This window comes from Schistocerca cancellata, chromosome 7, assembly GCF_023864275.1.
Source record: "Schistocerca cancellata isolate TAMUIC-IGC-003103 chromosome 7, iqSchCanc2.1, whole genome shotgun sequence".
NCBI lineage: Eukaryota > Metazoa > Arthropoda > Insecta > Orthoptera > Acrididae > Schistocerca > Schistocerca cancellata.
Window position 1 is genome coordinate 590652712 of NC_064632.1, and position 21893 is coordinate 590674604.

Sequence of the window (21893 nt, forward strand, 5' to 3'; positions counted from 1 at the left end):
AGATGTGAAATGTTTCTATTGAAATGTGATGTGCACACAACCCACTGTAGGGTATTCTGGACAGTATGAACACCTAGGAAAAAATGCAGATCAATCACAACTTATATTGGGAATGGGACTTATATTTTCATATGCAGGACAAAGATTTGTTGAAACTTTTAATAACTGCAATTTCCGTACCGTAAAAATATTTTTAATTTACATGCAGCACTTCGTTTCCGAAATGGGTGCCCTCCTCTCTTCAAAAATACATGATGACAGTGTACAAATTAGCAAGACATATCTGTTCATGTGAAAAAAATAATTAAAATGTGTTACTGATGGAGCACCAACCTTTAAGCAGCGAATTAAACGTAATAATTGAAAAATATAACAAACAGCCTTAGTAGTGGGCAAAAGCAGGTTGTGCCCAAATACGAGGCACTGTTCTTTTATGTAAACAAACCGGCGGTTGCGTTAGCCTATGTTATGTTTATTTAGACTGTAATTAATGGACAACACCTGTCATGATAGTACAATTAATGGTCAATAATATTGTCATGTTAATTACCATAATTTATAGCCAAGATGATAGCTGAATAGGACACTTGCACTCGTGTTATGTTATCAGTGATAGAGTCTCCGGCATCCAGTCCTCGTCTGTACCTCACTCGAGCAGCAGCAGCAGCAGCAGTAAACTGAGGTGATACTGCATATTTCTGGTACAGTATGGCACAAATGTTCTCCAGAGTATCGCATCCAATGCTGCTTTCTACAACCTATGACACTATTTATGGTTTCGTGGCTAATTTTACTGATTTATTGAGAAGACAGAGATTTCATTGCAATTTTGGCAATTTCTCCCCAACTTTTTAAGAATATACACATAAAAATGGGTTTAGTTGCTATTTTTCCCACTCCTTCAGAAGACAGACAAAAATGTAGGTTTTGTCATATAGTTTTCCAACTTTTTTAAGACAACATGTGCAAATATTAGTTTCGCTGTAGCCAGTATGTGACGTTATTTATAGTTTTTAGGCGATTTGTTAAAATTTGTCGATTTTGCCTCAGTATTCCGCAAATACCTCCTTTTTCAAGAAGAGACAAATATAGCACTTTGAATGTGTAACAACTAATACCACAATTCATGCCCTGCAAGCACACCAACATATGACGCTTTTAACATTTTTTAGGTAATTCGTTAAAAGTTTTGTCGATTTTCTTCCAGTATTCCACAAATTTCCATTATTTTCAGGGAGACACACAACAAAAACAAATGCGTAGTGGGCCTACATTTTGCTTAAGTGAACTTAAAACCCATAGTGTGTGACATAACTATCAGCTCCCGTGACGCTATGTCATTTTACTGAACTTGTAAAAAGTTAATGGCAGGAACGTTTCTACGGTAAAATGTTTGTACTTGACTAATATGCCCCACACTTGCGCCGCTACCGTTAGGATACTGACAGGCGAGAGAGAGAGATAGACAAATTATTGAAGTACAAACAAAGTACGTTTAGTTTACAAACTCCAAACGGAATATTCTTATTGCCCCACATCACACATTCTGCAATCCTTGTTTTGATACCGTGATGGCCGTGGAAGACAACAATTACCTCTACATTTAAAACTGAGAAAAAGAGAAAAATGCAACACGGCTTTCCTGCAAAGTATTCACAGTGCTTCAGTCCGTATTGTTACCACTACAGCCGCCGACTGGAGCCCCCTCCACTGCAGCACGTCTTGGAGCTGACCTGCCTGGCTGCGGAGAGTGGGCAGCTCGCAACACGAGGACAAACAGAGCGGTAAGAGCAAAGGACTCGCTTTGTCTTCACTGGTAGTGGGGCTTTCAACCGCTCCCCTCCACATCCCCATCACCCACGCAGCACCCAGAGGCAAAAGTAAGCGTTTCAATGGTCACCTGACGTTTTAGCTACCCTTTGAGATCCTTCCACACATATCACGATTAAAAACAAGTAATTATGGTTTAAACCGCTTCCTTTCCGCTAGCACTACTTATTCGAGCAGACTGAATGTGCGAATTTGCATCCTTCATAATAGGGTGACACATCCACCTTGTAAATGCCAGTCCAGCATGTGCACGTGTCACAGGCCTCTGTTCGCACAGGCCGCCGCTACACAGCACGGCCTGTCATTCTGCCACGCCTGCTAGTCTTAAATACACGCACACGCTCTAAGAATTTTGTAATGTAACGTGTCTCGCAGTTAGATGACTGAGACGTCATTAACACCTCACCATCCTGACACATTTTTCTGTGTAGCAAGACGTGTACAGTAGACTTTGTCGGGCTTCTACACTACCAGTGTCACTGCGGGCAGTGCAAGCATACACCTTAACAGCGCACTGGTATACCATTTACACTGAATGTAACAGTTCTTTGTGACACAAAGTCTTTGTATGTTTCCAGAGGTATATGACACAATATGTTTTACGAAATTCACGTTCAGTTACGGTCTGACATTTCCAGTATTCGTTTCCCCCCATTCCAACAGAATGTGTTCCAATTACGCTTCAATTACGGCAGATGGTCCTCCCCTTGTTCACGTTCCACTATTCTAGCGATCACAGTACGTCACTCCTAGAAGTCCTCACATGTACTCCTTCTTCCTCTGCACCTACTACAATTCGTGGATGGCCAGTCCAAAGAATGTTTGTCTGTTGGCCAAAATCTTGAGCTGCAGGGCAATCCCATAACATTATTCGTGGGATTTTATTCACAAGTCGACAACCCAAGTTTAATTTGCCTATTAAGATTTTATTCCATACATTTAAGGATACATAAAGCTCACGGAAAACTGTGCACTATACACTTAAACTTCTTTTGTCACTCAACTGAAAAGTGCTTTGTAAGATACTTTCTGTGAACAATAATGTGTTTCCCCATATTGTTGCCTTTGATAAATCTTCCGCAAAAAAGAAAAGAAACCTACAGTCTTCAATTTATCTAGAATTTGCATCTTGAATACCATACCGCTGAATATGGAACGCCATTTACGTTTGTTTCAACAACAACAGAGATCACCCACACGCTACAGACTGTCCTGCAAGTTGCTAGGATAGTGCGCTAGCCTTCCCCTCGTTTAAGTTCCAAAATGCTAACACTGCTGCGTGTTACGAGAAGGGGTCTACATGCGTTTTGTAGGAACATAAATGAGATTCCATGGAAGAAAGCCAGGAACTCTCTGAGTCAACTGTGGTAGGAAGTGATGTACACACCCCCACTAATTTTTAACAGTAAAGCCCCTCCAACATGCATACCGCCTGTCTTGCAGCATATACCACAGAAATTCTACCAACTAAATGATTGCATCGCCGCCACTCCACATATTCTTTTACGATTGATACTGCATTTAGTGATTTGTAGTCAACAGCCTACTACAAGTGTATCAGGATCTTCTCACTTATTTATATTCAACTGATATATTTTATTATGTTCAGCTCCAATTCCCATTCCTCGTGAATTGCTGCAGCCTATTGCTGCCGCAGCCTTCTTATACACTCCTGGAAATGGAAAAAAGAACACATTGACACCGGTGTGTCAGACCCACCATACTTGCTCCGGACACTGCGAGAGGGCTGTACAAGCAATGATCACACGCACGGCACAGCGGACACACCAGGAACCGCGGTGTTGGCCGTCGAATGGCGCTAGCTGCGCAGCATTTGTCCACCGCCGCCGTCAGTGTCAGCCAGTTTGCCGTGGCATACGGAGCTCCATCGCAGTCTTTAACACTGGTAGCATGCCGCGACAGCGTGGACGTGAACATGTGCAGTTGACGGACTTTGAGCGAGGGCGTATAGTGGGCATGCGGGAGGCCGGGTGGACGTACCGCCGAATTGCTCAACACGTGGGGCGTGAGGTCTCCACAGTACATCGATGTTGTCGCCAGTGGTCGGCGGAAGGTGCACGTGCCCGTCGACCTGGGACCGGACCGCAGCGACGCACGGATGCACGCCAAGACCGTAGGATCCTACGCAGTGCCGTAGGGGACCGCACCGCCACTTCCCAGCAAATTAGGGACACTGTTGCTCCTGGGGTATCGGCGAGGACCATTCGCAACCGTCTCCATGAAGCTGGGCTACGGTCCCGCACACCGTTAGGCCGTCTTCCGCTCACGCCCCAACATCGTGCAGCCCGCCTCCAGTGGTGTCGCGACAGGCGTGAATGGAGGGACGAATGGAGACGTGTCGTCTTCAGCGATAAGAGTCGCTTCTGCCTTGGTGCCAATGATGGTCGTATGCGTGTTTGGCGCCGTGCAGGTGAGCGCCACAATCAGGACTGCATACGACCGAGGCACACAGGGCCAACACCCGGCATCATGGTGTGGGGAGCGATCTCCTACACTGGCCGTACACCACTGGTGATCGTCGAGGGGACACTGAATAGTGCACGGTACATCCAAACCGTCATCGAACCCATCGTTCTACCATTCCTAGACTGGCAAGGGAACTTGCTGTTCCAACAGGACAATGCACGTCCGCATGTATCCTGTGCCACCCAACGTGCTCTAGAAGGTGTAAGTCAACTACCCTGGCCAGCAAGATCTCCGGATCTGTCCCCCATTGAGCATGTTTGGGACTGGATGAAGCGTCGTCTCACGCGGTCTGCACATCCAGCACGAACGCTGGTCCAACTGAGGCGCCAGGTGGAAATGGCATGGCAAGCCGTTCCACAGGACTACATCCAGCATCTCTACGATCGTCTGCATGGGAGAATAGCAGCCTGCATTGCTGCGAAAGGTGGATATACACTGTACTAGTGCCGACATTGTGCATGCTGTGTTGCCTGTGTCTATGTGCCTGTGGTTCTGTCAGTGTGATCATGTGATGTATCTGACCCCAGGAATGTGTCAATAAAGTTTCCCCTTCCTGGGACAATGAATTCACGGTGTTCTTATTTCAATTTCCAGGAGTGTAGATAATAGCTCGTATCTCTACACATACCCTGCAAGCCACTATACAGTACTTCTTGGGATGTCAGTCAGAACATTATTAACGATTTTCGTTCCCATTCCACTCAAACACGTACTGATCAATAATAATGACTATATGCCTTTCTGTACACCCAATCCCCCTGATTATAGTTACTCTAGATACGCCATGCCAGAAATACGATTATGGTGGCATAATGGGATCAGACTCATCGTTGAATGCATAATGAGTCATAAGAAATGTATTGTCTTTTTTATTCAGAGGCATATACATAATAATATGGCTCCAACAGCGTTATAGTGCTTCCAGCACATCATCCACTGGATTCTTTACATTTGTGAGGCTACAACCATTGAAACGCAGTTCAGAGCTACTGCATAAATACAGAAAGATTTAAGGTTTGATCACAATTTTTGTTCATTTTTCCCCTCAACAGGCTATTCGAGAGTGGACTGACCAGGCATCGTATTCCACTTAGAGGAGAGTATATCTTATTCTTTTTCCACATGGTCAGGGAGCATTCATGTAATAGAACTTATTTTTATACACAAATCGATCAGTATTTACACATCAGACAGGATTGCACTCTTAAGTGACATGCAGAGGGGATTTGCGACTTCTCGCCTGCAACATATAAATCCACCTTCCAGTTCTTATTGTTTGGATTACTTGCCTTAAGATTTCTGCAAATGAGTCTGAGCCTGACAGAAGCATCCTGCTTCATCTTGCTCCTCGTGGTCATTACTAAGTCTATCTATCTATATCCGAATCCCGCTCCAGCTACTGCCGGGTCTGGGTGCTGACGAGTCCTCTCCATTTGGCTCGGTTCTCCCACCACTTTTCTTCCTCCACTTGCTGCCAGGTCACACCTCTCCTTTCAACAGATATTCTCACTCCCATTTTCCACCGTGTTCTTGGGCGCCCTCTAGGTCTTTTCCCATCCATCTTTAGTTCTTCCATAATTTTGGGGAGTCTCTGCCCATGCATCCTCTTAACATGCCCATACCATCTTAATCTCTTTCTTTCAATTTCTTCTCTCATACTTTCTTGTTTGAGGTCCTTTCTAATCTCTACATTCCTTACTCTGTCCATTCTTGTTTTTCCCTTTACTGCTCTGAGAAATTTCATTTCCCCTGCTTGCAGTCTGCTCCAGTCCCTTTCTTTCATTGTCCATGTTTCTCCACCATAGGTGACAATAGGGAAGTAATAATTCTTATACATCAGGAGTTTTGCTCTTTCTGGAACTTCATTATTCCAAATCAGATGTTTTATTGTTTGGTAGAAATTGCCTCCCTTCATTACTAAGTATTTTACTGCAATTAATATTTTCAGTGACAGTGTAGGGGATTTCTTGTCCTATTCATGTGCAGTAGATTTATTTACCTTTTTTGCAGGCTTTGGATTAGGGTTCAAAAATAAAAGAAGCGAAACGCATGTGTTAATCAAACAATGAGCCTTTTATTTATTGAAGGAATGGACTTTATACAACAAGAGCATAGTAATAGTCAAGTTAGCGACGGAAGAACGACAGAAAACGATAACTTCCATTAGCACTGCTTAGCAGCTAGCAGTTGCAAACAGTATCACTATCTACATTAACGCAATTTACACTCTGTATACTACACCCCATTTTATGTTCCGCCGTAAAAATTCGTGCAAATTTTGAAGGGGTACCATGTAGCCTGGAAGCCGTAGATGTTACAGCCAGTACTTACATGAAAGCTGCATATTTAACCCTTGAATCGATCGTGTTCCCCTCAGGCAAAGCTAACTCGCACGATCACTTCGAGCCCGATGGCATTTTAACTGGCCCTCGCTCGTCCACAGGCTATGCACAGTTGCAGCCCCCAAACTCTCCAGTGCTGTGTTTTCACACCAGGTGCACGAGGACTGCAAACTTTATGGTGGCATGTAACTATTTAGTAGTTTGATTTTAAATGGAAGAACATTGTAATGCCGACTTTTACAGTTCAGCATATATAGGCATATTTAAATCGATTTAGGTTAAATAAGATAATACAGATTGACCACTTATTACCTGTACTTATAGTTGAGAATATCAACGAGTTTTCAATATGTGGCAAGATAACGCATGAAGTTTGTTTCCTCACCCATTCGTATCGCTGTGTGGATTCTGATGACTCAGACGAAGTGCATTCGGTGTTCAGTGTTTCTCTCCATGTACGTTCAGGCATCTCCACGGCTGCGTATTCGAAAGCACTACGAAGTCACGAGTCACTTCAGGTGTTCTCGGTCTGTAAGCCTGCTTTAGTGCACCTGATCGTTTACGAAACCTCACAGGAGAGGTCTACTGATGCGAAAGTTGATAGCAGCGGCCACCCGATTCGACGATCTGGAAGCCCCTCATCCAGGAATCGACCAACATTTAGGGACCAATGAGGACTCATTGGAGAATCAAATCATTTCCAAGAAGTCATTGCTTGACTCACTCTTGGCTGTGACACCTACTGCTAGCAGTTCGCACTGAGTTTGTCGCTCAGCTGTAGTGTCTGAAGCAGCATCGCCTTGTAGCCTTTTCTACCAGAAGTTGTAGGCTGTTGATCGGAGAATTTTCAGCTCCCTAGCCGTCAGACACAGTGATTTAGTCAGACTCCCAGCAAACGCCTACTACATATCAGCTATGACGCCACTACGAGCAGTGGCCACGAGCTGATTTTGTGTGCTGCGGGAAAGAGCTGCCCAGACCCGCGGTGATTATTGCCTCTGTGCCCAAGTCCACTCGAGAAACATCGAGTGAATCATGTGTACACATACACGAAGTGCAAGGCTGAAGTAAACGATCCTATTCATTTGAGAATCGGTGAGTAATAATTTCCTGACGTTATAAGTACATGTAGGGTATTACCAGCATGAGTGCAGATACTCATGTCGATGACTGAGGACAGCCTACTGAACAACGTTACATCAGACTAATATGGTTCAAACGGCTCTGAGCACTATGGGACTTAACATCTGAGGTCATCAGTCCCCTAGAACTTAGAACTACTTGAACCTAAATAGCCTAAGGACATCACACACATCGATGCCCGAGGAAGGATTCGAACCTGCGACCGTAGCGGTTGTGCGGTTCCAGACTGAAGCGCCTAGAACCCCTCGGGCACAGCGGCCGGCGGAGACTAATAATTATAACTATTGTGAGTAGTATGTTCTTAGGTTGGTTGGTACCTCCAAGTATGCATGGCACAAGGGAGCTATAATGTTTGCTTTCCCCTGGGCAGCAGATCAAGTGTTGCAGTCTGGAGTAGAGTGCGACTGTCAGTACAAAAAATGGCTCTGAGCACTATGGGACTTAACATCCGAGGTCATCAGTCCCCTAGAACTTAGAACTACTTAAACCTAACTAACCTAAGGACATCACACACATCGATGCCCGAGGCAGGATTCGAACCTGCGACCGTAGCGGTCGCGCGGTTCCAAACTGACGCGCTTAGAACCGCTCGGCCACACCAGCTGGCGACTGTCAGTACAGACTTTCGATTCAGTTTCCAGGCCGAAAGGTGCAGGTGATCATACAGAACGACTGACACAATTTCAAAGACTCTCCTGGTCTCATACAGATATGCTTTTATGTATATAGAGTGAGGCGACGAGTGAAAATTTGTGCGAAGTCCGGGAATCGAACCTGGGTTTCCTGCTTACTAGGCAGGTGAACTGGTCAGTAAGCCACGTTAGCACAATGGTTTGCACAACTCCACATACTGCCCTGGAATGCCTCGTTCCTCGGTCCAAATTCTCAGTGCTGCCCCAGTTTACTTTGCATTCCCCGTAGGTAAAACGATGTGCAAGTCTTAAGGAGCTGTGATGTAAAATTTACCGTATGTTTCATGTCTAACACAAGCACTCTGTGTTGCACGGTGTGGGCTCTAGTGGTGGGAAGGCACGCTCTCATTGCTGCATACGCTGGGCCCTGATAGTTGGATTGTAGCAGGTGGCATATCAATCTGAGCTACCTCGAAAAGAAGTGCGGGAAAATCGATGTTTCCGTTGGCACCTTTGACTAGATATTGAACGAAGCTGCTAAATCAACTGTTCAGTATGCAATTCGATCGAAGCTGCATACACTTACCACTATGAAGCAAAGCCAGTTCACATTATCAGCAAAAGATGATAAATGCTTCATACTCAACGATAATAGCGACACTGTAGTGTGGGGATGGTAGCCTGTATGAGCCAACAGATACTAACCAATTCATACCTTGTAAATTCATTGGGTACATAGAATGAACTACAAAAGAAAGATGGGAAGGCATGTGTCAGAGACGTATCTGCTGTTGTAAAATTTTTGGGGTCCGGAGCGAGCCGGTGTGGCTGTGCGGTTCTAGGCGCTTCGGTCTGGAACCGCGTGACCGCTACGGTCGCCGGTTCGAATCCTGCCTCGGGCACGGATGTGTGTGCTGTCCTTAGGTTAGTTAGGTTTAAGTAGTTCTAAGTTCTAGGGGACTGATGACCTCGGATGTTAAGTCCCATAGGGCTCACAGCCATTTGAACCATTTTTTGGGGTCCAGAAATCAAACCAGAGGGAAAAGTTGGTGGATGAGGGATCAGAGATTGAACTGCGATTGTAATACAGGCATGACAAAGGTCAAAGGTCAATTTACATTCAAAGTTGCTATTGCATTCCTGCTGAGAAACATCCAGTTTTTTTTTAATTGAAAGAGAAGTAATTTCTGTCAACCACTTTTTTTAAATACACTCCTGGAAATGGAAAAAAGAACACATTGACACCGGTGTGTCAGACCCACCATACTTGCTCCGGACACTGCGAGAGGGCTGTACAAGCAATGATCACACGCACGGCACAGCGGACACACCAGGAACCGCGGTGTTGGCCGTCGAATGGCGCTAGCTGCGCAGCATTTGTGCACCGCCGCCGTCAGTGTCAGCCAGTTTGCCGTGGCATACGGAGCTCCATCGCAGTCTTTAACACTGGTAGCATGCCGCGACAGCGTGGACGTGAACCGTATGTGCAGTTGACGGCCTTTGAGCGAGGGCGTATAGTGGGCATGCGGGAGGCCGGGTGGAAGTACCGCCGAATTGCTCAACACGTGGGGCGTGAGGTCTCCACAGTACATCGATGTTGTCGCCAGTGGTCGGCGGAAGGTGCACGTGCCCGTCGACCTGGGACCGGACCGCAGCGACGCACGGATGCACGCCAAGACCGTAGGATCCTACGCAGTGCCGTAGGGGACCGCACCGCCACTTCCCAGCAAATTAGGGACACTGTTGCTCCTGGGGTATCGGCGAGGACCATTCGCAACCGTCTCCATGAAGCTGGGCTACGGTCCCGCACACCGTTAGGCCGTCTTCCGCTCACGCCCCAACATCGTGCAGCCCGCCTCCAGTGGTGTCGCGACAGGCGTGAATGGAGGGACGAATGGAGACGTGTCGTCTTCAGCGATGAGAGTCGCTTCTGCCTTGGTGCCAATGATGGTCGTATGCGTGTTTGGCGCCGTGCAGGTGAGCGCCACAATCAGGACTGCATACGACCGAGGCACACAGGGCCAACACCCGGCATCATGGTGTGGGGAGCGATCTCCTACACTGGCCGTACACCACTGGTGATCGTCGAGGGGACACTGAATAGTGCACGGTACATCCAAACCGTCATCGAACCCATCGTTCTACCATTCCTAGACCGGCAAGGGAACTTGCTGTTCCAACAGGACAATGCACGTCCGCATGTATCCCGTGCCACCCAACGTGCTCTAGAAGGTGTAAGTCAACTACCCTGGCCAGCAAGATCTCCGGATCTGTCCCCCATTGAGCATGTTTGGGACTGGATGAAGCGTCGTCTCACGCGGTCTGCACGTCCAGCACGAACGCTGGTCCAACTGAGACGCCAGGTGGAAATGGCATGGCAAGCCGTTCCACAGGACTACATCCAGCATCTCTACGATCGTCTCCATGGGAGAATAGCAGCCTGCATTGCTGCGAAAGGTGGATATACACTGTACTAGTGCCGACATTGTGCATTCTCTGTTGCCTGTGTCTATGTGCCTGTGGTTCTGTCAGTGTGATCATGTGATGTATCTGACCCCAGGAATGTGTCAATAAAGTTTCCCCTTCCTGGGACAATGAATTCACGGTGTTCTTATTTCAATTTCAGGAGTGTAGTTCCAAGACAAAAACAGTGAAGTAATTCTGATCAGACTATTAAGACAGTGGCTAAGGAAGGGTGAACCTTACCACTAGGGACTCCGGAAGGAGATTGTAAATCTTGAGGATGGTGCTGTGCGGCTCGGTGTAGAAGACGGAGGGCGTCCAGAGCAGTGCGCCTCTGAGCACGTGGTGTGCACGTGGCCGGCGCTGCAGCCACGTGTAGAGCGCGCCCCCGCCCGAGCTGTAGCCCAGGTAGAAGGGCCGAGCGTCGCCGGTGACGCGCTGCGTGAGCCCTACCAGCGCCTCCACGTCGTACTCGCCCATGTCGTCCAGGCTGCGCGGCAGAGGCAGGCAGAGGGCGACAACAGGTGGTCAATAGTCGGCACCGTACACGTTTCCTGCGCATGCTGTCGTTTCTACATCTACGTACATACTCCGCAATCCACCATACGGTGCGTGGCGGAGGGTACCTCGTACCACAACTAGCATCTTCTCTCCCTGTTCACTCCCAAAACAGAATGAGGGAAAAATGTCTGCCTATATGCCTCTGTACGAGCCCTAATCTCTCTTATCTTACCTTTGTGGTCTTTCCGCGAAATGTAAGTTGGCGGCAGTAAAATTGTACAGCAGTCAGCCTCAAATGCTGGTTCTCTAAATTTCCTCAGTAGCGATTCACGAAAGGAACGCCTCCTTTCCTGTAGGGACTCCCACCCGAGTTCCTGAAGCATTTCTGCAACACTCGCGTGATGATCAAACCTACCAGTAACAAATCTAGCAGCCCGCCTCTGTATTGCTTCTGTGTCCTCCCCCAATCCGACCTGATAGGAATCCCAAACGCTCGAGCAGTACTCAAGAATAGGTCGTATTAGTGTTTTATAAGCGGTCTCCTTTACAGATGAACCACATCTTCCCAAAATTCTACCAATGAACCGAAGACGACTATCCACCTTCCACACAACTGCCATTACACGCTTGTCCCACTTCATATCACTCTGCAATGTTACGCCCAAATATTTAATCGATGTGACTGTGTCAAGCGCTACACTACTAGTGGACTATTCAAACATTACAGGGTTTTTCCTATTCATCTGCATTAATTTACGTTTATCTATATTTAGAGTTAGCTGCCATTCTTTACACCAATCACAAATCCTGTCCAAGTCATCTTGTATCCTACTGCAGTCACTCAATGACGTCACCTTCCCGTACACCACAGCATCATCAGCAAACAGCCGCACATTGCTATCCACCCTATCCAAAAGATCATTTATGTAGATAGAAAACAACAGCGGACCTACCACACTTCCCTGGGGCACTCCAGATGATACCCTGACCTCCGATGAACACTCACCATCGAGGACAACGTACTGGGTTCTATTACTTAAGAAGTCTTCGAGCTATTCACATACTTGGGATCCAATCCCATATGCTCGTACATTAGTTAGGAGTCTGCAGTGGGGCACCGAGTCAAACGCATTCTGGAAGTCAAGGAATATGGCATCCGTCTGATACCCTTCAGACGGATGGTTGAGAGATTAGAGCCCACACAGAGGCATACCGACAATTCTTCTTTCCACGAATAATACGAGACTGGAATAGAAGGGAGAACCGATAGAGGTACTTAAGGTACCCTCCGCCACACACCGTCAGGGGGCTTGCGGAGTATGGATGTAGATGTAGTTGTAGATCCATGGTTCGCAAGATATCATGTGAAAAAAGGGCGAGCTGCGTTTCGCAGGAGCGATGCTTTCTAAAGCCGTGCTGATGCATGGACAGAAGGAAATTCATTATATTCGAACTGAGAATATGTTCGAGAATCCTGCAACAAACCGATGTTAAAGATATTGGTCTGTAATATTGAGGATCCGTCCTTCTACCCTTCTTATATACAGACGTCACCAGCGCTTTTTTCCAGTCGCTCGGGACTTTACGTTGGGCAAGAGATTCGCGATAAATGCAAGCTAAGTAAGGAGCCAATGCAGTAGAGTACTCTCTGTAAAACCGGATTGGAATCCCATCAGGACCTGGCGATTTATTTATTTTCAACCCATTCAGTTGCTTCACAACCGCAGGGATGTCTATCACTATGTCCTGCATACGGGAATCTGTACGAGACTCAAACGGCGGTATGTTTGCACGATCCTCCTGCGTGAAAGATTTCTCAAATACTAAATTTAAAATTTCAGCTCTCGTTTTGCTGTCTTCCGTTGCCAGGTCAGACTGATCAGTGAGTGACTGGATGGAAGCCTTCGACCCGCTTACCGATTTTACGTAAGACCAGAATTTCCTTGGGTTTTCAGCAAGATCTTTTGCTAAGGTATGACGGTGGTAGTGGTTGAATGCTTCGCGCATCGCTCTTTTTACAGCAGCACGAACCTCTGCTAACTTTTGCCTGTCCTCATTCTCCCGATCTTTCTTGTACCGCGAGTGCAACTGCTTCCTGAGCATTCTCCGAATTCTTCGAATTTTGTCTCTAACTAGCTTTTTTCCCCACTGCTTCAGCTGCGTATGCGTACGTCATACGTATTGTATACACTACCTCGTCATGTGCGTCATGTTCCCCAAGTTTACTTGAAATCGATCCAACGGTTTAGGAGCACAGGTGGAACGTACGTACATACAGGGTATCTGTAATTAAAATTCCAGTTTCAAAACTCTGTAGCAGACAACCACTGCTCAGGACGACGTCAAATTTCAACAGCATACTACTGGCGCATGTGGAAGCGCCGTAGAACAAAAATAATTTGTTGAAAATTTCGCCAATAGATGGCTCTGTAAGCGCCTTAACGTACATTGTGTCTGCTGCAAATGACGGATGTATCGTAATAAGTCGGTTTAGTTGCACGTTACATCATCCACACCGTTCAATGTTCATGACTGCACAGGTTTGGCAACTGACAGTTGTAGCTCTGCTACCTAACTGACCCGAGCCACTGTTTTCTGCCACAAGTTGTAATAGAGAAACAGCATGTTCCACAACAGATCGGAGTGTCTTAGGGGTCACGTTGAGAATGAGTTCCCTCAGTTCAACTACTTCTGCAATTGGAGCACTGAACACAACATCTTTCAGATAACCCCACAGCCATAAGTCACGCAGGTTGAGATAATCTGGACAGCCAGGTAGTAGGGAAATGACGGCTGATAATTCTAGCTTCTCTTAATGCCTCAGCAGCAGCCACTTCACTGGATGTGGAATGTGCTGACGAGAGCCATCTTCCATGAAAACGTTCCAACCCACACGTCCACAGGGCTGAAGGGTTGGAACGACGTTGGAGCGCAAAAGACACTCCTAGCGCTTACCAGTGACGATATGTGTAACAGGACCCACAGGACACGTACGCTGGAAAAAACACGGGCCTACGGTAAATGATGCCCTCAACCACCACCACTGGTACCGGTTGACGTGCAACGGATTTTCCGTTGCCGATTTTCTGCCATTCTGCGTACTGACATTGAAACGCCCCCTCAGGAACAATTATACACGACTGTGCTGATAAACCTCTTACACTATTTGCTTTTCAAACAGCTGAGCAAAACTGAACGTACTCAAACATTCACTAAAGTGACACACAATATTTTTAGCGCAACGCAATCTGACTTTCAAAAATCCCTGCAAAAGAATAGCCCTGAGTAACATTAAACTATACCTTTCACAAATAACTTACCTCACAAAAATCTTCATTACTCGAACTACTGCAATACAGCGAGCGCCACTATTGTCAGTTAAATAAAAGATTCAAACTACAGAAGGCACTAACTACTGATAGGGATAGTTAGCAAATGAAAGATATTAATAGAGAACAAACAATGTATTTACCTTAATAGTCATAATATATATATTAGTTCATGACAAATTACAAAACTCCGCCATCTCTCTCCCCACATCCACCACTGCTGGCGGCTCACCTCCAACTGCGCAACGCTACGCGCTGTTCACATCCAGCTGCCGCTGCCCAACACTACAATGGCAGACAACAATGCAAACTAGAACAATGCAAACTAGCCACAGACTGCACACAGCACAGCCAGTGATTTTCATATAGAGCGCTACGTAACGTTGCCGATAATAAAACATAAACAGCCTACTTACATAAAGAAAACATAAACAGCCTACTTACATAAAGAAAACATAAACAGCCTACTTACATAGCCCCCATGCTCCCCACAAAAAATTTTACAAAATGTGTTGGGCACTGGGCAATACAGATTTGAAAAAAAATTTCATAATTACAGTAAGAAAGATATCAAATGCACACACTTATTTATACAATGTTGGTCAAAAGCTAAAATTTTCTCACAGTCCATAAAGATAGTCCTGATCATTCATCATAATAGTAATTACAGTTTTTTTTCACAAAGTCTCATTAGTAAAAGAAATTGCACACAAAAGTAGTGGATTTCCATGCAGTCTTGAAGAAGTAGTGATGTCCTTCCAACGGAAAGACAGTGCTGACTCTTGACATGATGACAGGTAATGGGCCACAACAGAGCAAACCCACAGCAGAGTCATTCGACGTTTTGAAGAAGATTGGTAGGTAGGTCATCACAGAGTAGACCCACTGTAGTCCTGGTAGAGATTGTGGTATTGGTGGGCCACCAGAGGTGCAGACCCACTGCAGTCCTTGTAGAAATAATGGTATTGGTGGGTCATCAAAGATGCAGACCCACTGTAGTCCATGTAGAGACGGCCAGCAGCCATCTGCTGCGACTGTGCAGGTGCACAATCACCATCGAAGAGTCTTGCGGAGAATATAGCAAGTCCATAAACCACCACTTGTGCACTCACAAAGTTTTTGGAATTGTCCTTAGAACCAGCAATGCTGTTATCCAGTCCCTTGCTGAATTATTAACATACGTGCAAACACTAACAGTCACAACTTCTCACATATTGTGCATTACTATGACCAACAGAAATGTGTGCAGTGAAATGAATGCTTACAAGTTACTTAATTTGATGAACTGGTGTCAATTACAATTTTATAACATGAGAATACAATTACAAAGGTACAAAATACATCATTAAAAACATAACAATACAGATAATATTTTGTAGTACAGGCTTTACAACAGAATAGAAATAAACATATACATCAGTGTTACAGGAATTATGACATGAGTACAAAAATAAAAGATCAGAATCACCTTCGAAACATCAACTTCACACATGAGCATTAAAACAAAACAGAATAAATAATGTCTCAACATTTTTACAAAGTAAATAACATAGAAAAATTCTACAACATAGCTCTCATCAGCTAAACACATAAAGACAGGAAGAACATAAATACACAAGGGTACACAAACATATAGAGGGATGACACAAAAGGAAAGGACAGGGTTTGTTTTACTGCAGTATTTTGCATGGAGATCTCCCTTCGTTCATCATTATTCCCAAAAGTCCTATCTAAGCCTGCTTTCTGTATTCTGTCCACATCCTCTGTCAAAAATAGTTTTTCTCCACTGTACAGTATACTTTTTTTTTTGCCCAAACCATTTTCATATAGCTTCTCAATACATTTCTTCCAAGTCATCATAGTTAGTTTCTTATATAGTGTACCCCTCTTAAGCTAACTTAAATTTACTGAGCTCAGATGCTAAACTAAGGGACGAGGCAATGCAGCAGCATATAACAAATTAACACAAACAGCAATGCAAAAAAAATGGAAAATTGCAAAGCAAGCTACAGTAAATCTAAATTACCAAGCAATGCAACATTAAAACTAATATGAGCCAATGTGCAGCAACAATAAAAATAAATCAATAGTAAAACTAGCTTAACAGAGTAATACAAAGTGAAATTTAGTAGCACTATGCCTGGCAAACAGCAGCAGAAATAACTTATATCCAAACATGACATAGCTCAAGCAAAAAAAAATATTACATTAAAGACAACAATGCAGACAAGGGAAATGTATATTCACATCTTAATGTCTATGTAATTAAAGTGGTGCACCACAACTTATTCTACGAAAAATATTACCATGTACTTGAAAAGAATATTACGTATACAGTTACTGTTACTAGTTCCTTCTTATTGTTCTTTCCTTTCCAAGTGCTCCTTTTTTAAAGAATGTGGATCATAAAATGATTATTTAATAGATCTGTTGACAGAAAGTGTTCACATTAGCAAATGCATTTTATTTTATAAAAGCAATGCTGCAACACAGCTGGAAACCAGATATCAAATGAAATAAGCAATTACGCAAACCAAAGCATAAAAATATCATTCAGTAGTCATGTGACATTTCATAAGTTAGTATAAATTCTCTCAACTCTCGTAGAAAGACGCTTGTCATAATCAGGTGTGCAGATAAAAGTATCTTTCCAAGTAATGAGGGTGTCGCATTTGCAATGTTTTCTCTAAAGGAATGTCAATGGCGAGGATAATGGCCTCCCTTTTTTTTCATATAAAAATTTCACAGGTCAAGAATTTGCGTTGCAAATGTGTAGAAACAAAATCTTATGAATATAACAGTGTCCAAAAAAATTTTCGCCGGCATTGTGATACATTCACGCATTTACACACATTTCATAACTCTTAAAGTACGATTCTTGGTTTCCAACATCCTTTTTCACAAGTCAAGAGTCCCTAACTTCTATTCATTATTCATATACATATAAACACGTAATCACATTCCTCATATATGGTAGCATCATCTTATTGACATAAACATACCTCAACAGCATAATACACATCGTCGTCGTAAAAATAACATCATAACACCTCAGTCAAACCTCAAAAACGTCGTAGCTTTCTGCAATAATGTCGAAACCTAAAAAAATTCTCTGCTCATTTCAATAGTGTCATCTACCTCAAACGTACTTTAAAAATCATGTTCCCTTACCAAATACATCATTCAAAGCTCTCATAGTATCACAATGGTTCCGAAAAAATATGAACAGTTCACAAACTACAGACAAAATACAATTTCGTAAGTGTGAAGTTATCCAATGGTGTAATTACGTAAACATCTGTCACTGCCGTAGTAAAAAAGAAAAATCCCTGCAAAAGAATGGCCCTGAGTAACATTAAACTATACCTTTCACAAATAACTTACCTCACAAAAATCTTCATTACTCGAACTACTGCAATACAGCGAGCGCCACTATTGTCAGTTAAATAAAAGTTTCAAACTACAGAAGGCACTAACTACTGATAGGGATAGTTAGCAAATGAAAGATATTAATAGAGAACAAACAATGTATTTACCTTAATAGTCATAATATATATATTAGTTCATGACAAATTACAAAACTCCGCCATCTCTCTCCCCACATCCACCACTACTGGCGGCTCACCTCTAACTGCGCAACGCTACGCGCTGTTCACATCCAGCTGCCGCTGCCCAACACTACAATGGCAGACAGCAATGCAAACTAGAACAATGCAAACTAGCCACAGACTGCACGCAGCACAGCCAGTGATTTTCATATAGAGTGCTACGTAACGTTGCCGATAATAAAACATAAACACCCTACTTACATAAAGAAAACATAAACAGCCTACTTACATAAAGAAAACATAAACAGCCTACTTACAACATGTTCATGGAAACGGTAATGGAATTCGTATGTGCAGAAAATGTTCTGGTGCCATTCACTGTCCAGTTGCATGCGAAGCAGAAATTGGAGAGCGAACGTTTGTCTTGCTGGCAGGTCAGCAGCAAGCAACTCCTCAACATGGGTGGTTTAGTGTGTACAACAATGCAGGATGTTTCGTACGACTTTTTGCAACGAGCTCGCGGGTATCTCCAACGTTGGGAAATTCCATGTGGACTTCATATTTCCACACCACCGCTGTACCCCTGTTTTCAAAATTTAAAAAAAATTTTCTCCAGACCAATACCCTTTTCCATACACTTGAGTGTCTGGAACATCTACAGGGCTACCGGTGCATGGTCACCGTTCTTGCTGTCCGCCCAGATAGCTGTCGGACTACCGTCCTAAGCGGCCCGGGTTTGATTACTGGCTGGATCGGTGATTTTCTCCGCTCAGGGACTGCGTGTTGTGTTGTCTTCATCATCATTTCATCCCCCTCCGGCGCGCAGGTCACCCAATGTGGCGTCGAATGTAATAAGTCCTGCACCAAGGCGGCCGGACCTGCCCCGCAAAGGGGCCCCCCGGCCAATGACACCAAAGGCTCATTTCCTTTTTACCGTTCTTGCTAAATACGAGGACAGTTCAATAAGTAATGCAACACTTTTTTTTTTCTCGGCCAATTTTGGTTGAAAAAACCGGAAATTTCTTGTGGAATATTTTCAAACATTCCCGCTTCGTCTCGTATAATTTCATTGACTTCCGACAGGTGGCAGCGCTGTACGGAGCTGTTAAAATGGCGTCTGTAACGGATGTGCGTTGCAAACAACGGGCAGTGATCGAGTTTCTTTTGGCGGAAAACCAGGGCATCTCAGATATTCATAGGCGCTTGCAGAATGTCTACGGTGATCTGGCAGTGGACAAAAGCACGGTGAGTCGTTGGGCAAAGCGTGTGTCATCATCGCCGCAAGGTCAAGCAAGACTGTCTGATCTCCCGCGTGCGGGCCGGCCGTGCACAGCTGTGACTCCTGCAATGACAGAGCGTGCGAACACACTCGTTCGAGATGATCGACGGATCACTATCAAACAACTCAGTGCTCAACTTGACATCTCTGTTGGTAGTGCTGTCACAATTGTTCACCAGTTGGGATATTCAAAGGTTTGTTCCCGCTGGGTCCCTCGTTGTCTAACCGAACACCATAAAGAACAAAGGAGAACCATCTGTGCGGAATTGCTTGCTCGTCATGTGGCTGAGGGTGACAATTTCTTGTCAAAGATTGTTACAGGCGATGAAACATGGGTTCATCACTTCGAACCTGAAACAAAACGGCAATCAATGGAGTGGCGCCACGCCAACTCCCCTACCAAGAAAAAGTTTAAAGCCATACCCTCAGCCGGTAAAGTCACGGTTACAGTCTTCTGGGACACTGATGGGGTTATTCTGTTCGATGCCTTTCCCCATGGTCAAACGATCAACTCTGAAGTGTATTGTGCTACTCTTCAGAAACTGAAGAAACGACTTCAGCGTGTTCGTAGCATAAAAATCTGAACGAACTTCTCCTCCTTCATGACAACGCAAGACCTCACACAAGTCTTCGCACCCGAGAGGAGCTCACAAAACTTCAGTGGACTGTTCTTCCTCGTGCACCCTACAGCCCCGATCTCGCACCGTCGGATTTCCATATGTTTGGCCCAATGAAGGACGCAATCCGTGGGAGGCACTACGCGGATGATGAAGAAGTTATTGATGCAGTACGACGTTGGCTCCGACATCGACCAGTGGAATGGTACCGTGCAGGCATACAGGCCCTCATTTCAAGGTGGCGTAAAGCCGTAGCATTCAATGGAGATTACGTTGAAAAATAGTGTTGTGTAGTTAAAAGATTGGGGAATAACCTGGTGTATTTCAATGCTGAATAAAACAACCCCTGTTTCAGAAAAAAAAATGTGTTGCATTACTTATTGAACTGCCCTCGTAGCTTTACCAGCAGCGTGCCGTCTTTCACGGAGACAGTCATCTTTGGCGTCGAGCTAACTAAATGAGCAACTGCCGTGTGCCGCGAGTCCCTTGGTGCGCATGTTCTGAAGCTTCCGGCGGCATATATTGGTCAAATTTTCGTTAAACTTTCTTGTTCCATGACGTTACCCCTGCATCAATAATATGCTGCTCAAATTTGACATTCTGTGCAGTGGTTCTTCTTCTACAGCATTTTGAAACTATAAATTTCATCATGGACACCCAAATTTATAATACATGTAGGTACAGAAAAAGGTTTTATTTAATTTCGCTCTATTGGGCGTTAACAATCAACCTGGTGGTGAAAACAAGATCCAAAATTGTGGCGAATCAAAGTAAAAATTATCTGTGTTGCTTGATGCATTCCACACATCGTGTGAGGGCTTCCTTAGTGAGACCGTAGCAGTCGCGCGGTTCCGGACTGAAGCGCCTAGAACCACTTGGCCACCGTGGCCGGCTTTCTGTGTGAACAGAGCAAAAACAGCTACAGTCACCCTCGTAATTACCTTCAAATGGTTCAAATGGCTCTGAGCACTATGGGACTCAACATCTATGGTCATAAGTCCCCTAGAACTTAGAACTACTTAAACCTAACTAACCTAAGAACAGCACACAACACCCAGTCATCACGAGGCAGAGAAAATCCCCGACCCCGCCGGGAATCGAACCCGAGAACCCGGGCGCGGGAAGCGAGAACGCTACCGCACGACCACGAGCTGCACACCGTAATTACCTCCTCTTAACAGAACGTAGATGGACAATTTGATGCTGGTATTAACGCTCAAGGAACAAACAAGTCAGGTATTCTTCTAATAATAAACATTCTGCAGAATGTCGACGGGATCCGGCTGCATACCCGGAAATTATTAGAAAAAGAAATATTCCGGGAAAATTTCAGATGTCACAAGTCAGATATTATTGAAATAATGGTTTTTCAAAAATGGTTCAAATGGCTCTGAGCACTATGGGACCCAACATCTTAGGTCATAAGTCCCCTAGAACTTAGAACTACTTAAACCTAACTAACCTAAGGACATGACACACACCCATGCCCGAGGCAGGATTCGAACCTGCGACTGTAGCAGTCCCGCGGTTCCGGACTGCAGCGCCAGACCCGCACGGCCGCCGCGGCCCGCAATGGTTGTCCGTTCGTCAGTGGTAATGTTCGGATGGCCGAGTTTCACATGGGATATACGGCGTACGTCTTACTGAGTTTCACGACAGGAAAGGAGAGAAGTCACGCGGAGAATTTTCCCGCTTCTGATACCTGGGACAAGTGAGAGCTAG

At 44.9% G+C, this 21893-nt stretch overlaps 1 protein-coding gene across 1 annotated transcript in view; it reads right to left on the reverse strand.

The window, feature by feature from the left end:
- Positions 1 to 11381, reverse strand: part of LOC126092915 (lysosomal acid lipase/cholesteryl ester hydrolase-like) — a 102712-nt gene extending 91331 nt beyond the window's left edge. Inside the window, exon 1 of the mRNA XM_049908646.1 lies at positions 11141 to 11381. Within this exon, the coding sequence (XP_049764603.1) occupies positions 11141 to 11377 (237 nt within the window). The 5' untranslated portion in view covers positions 11378 to 11381. The remainder of the gene's footprint in view (positions 1 to 11140) is intronic.
- Positions 11382 to 21893: the final 10512 nt, after the last annotated feature.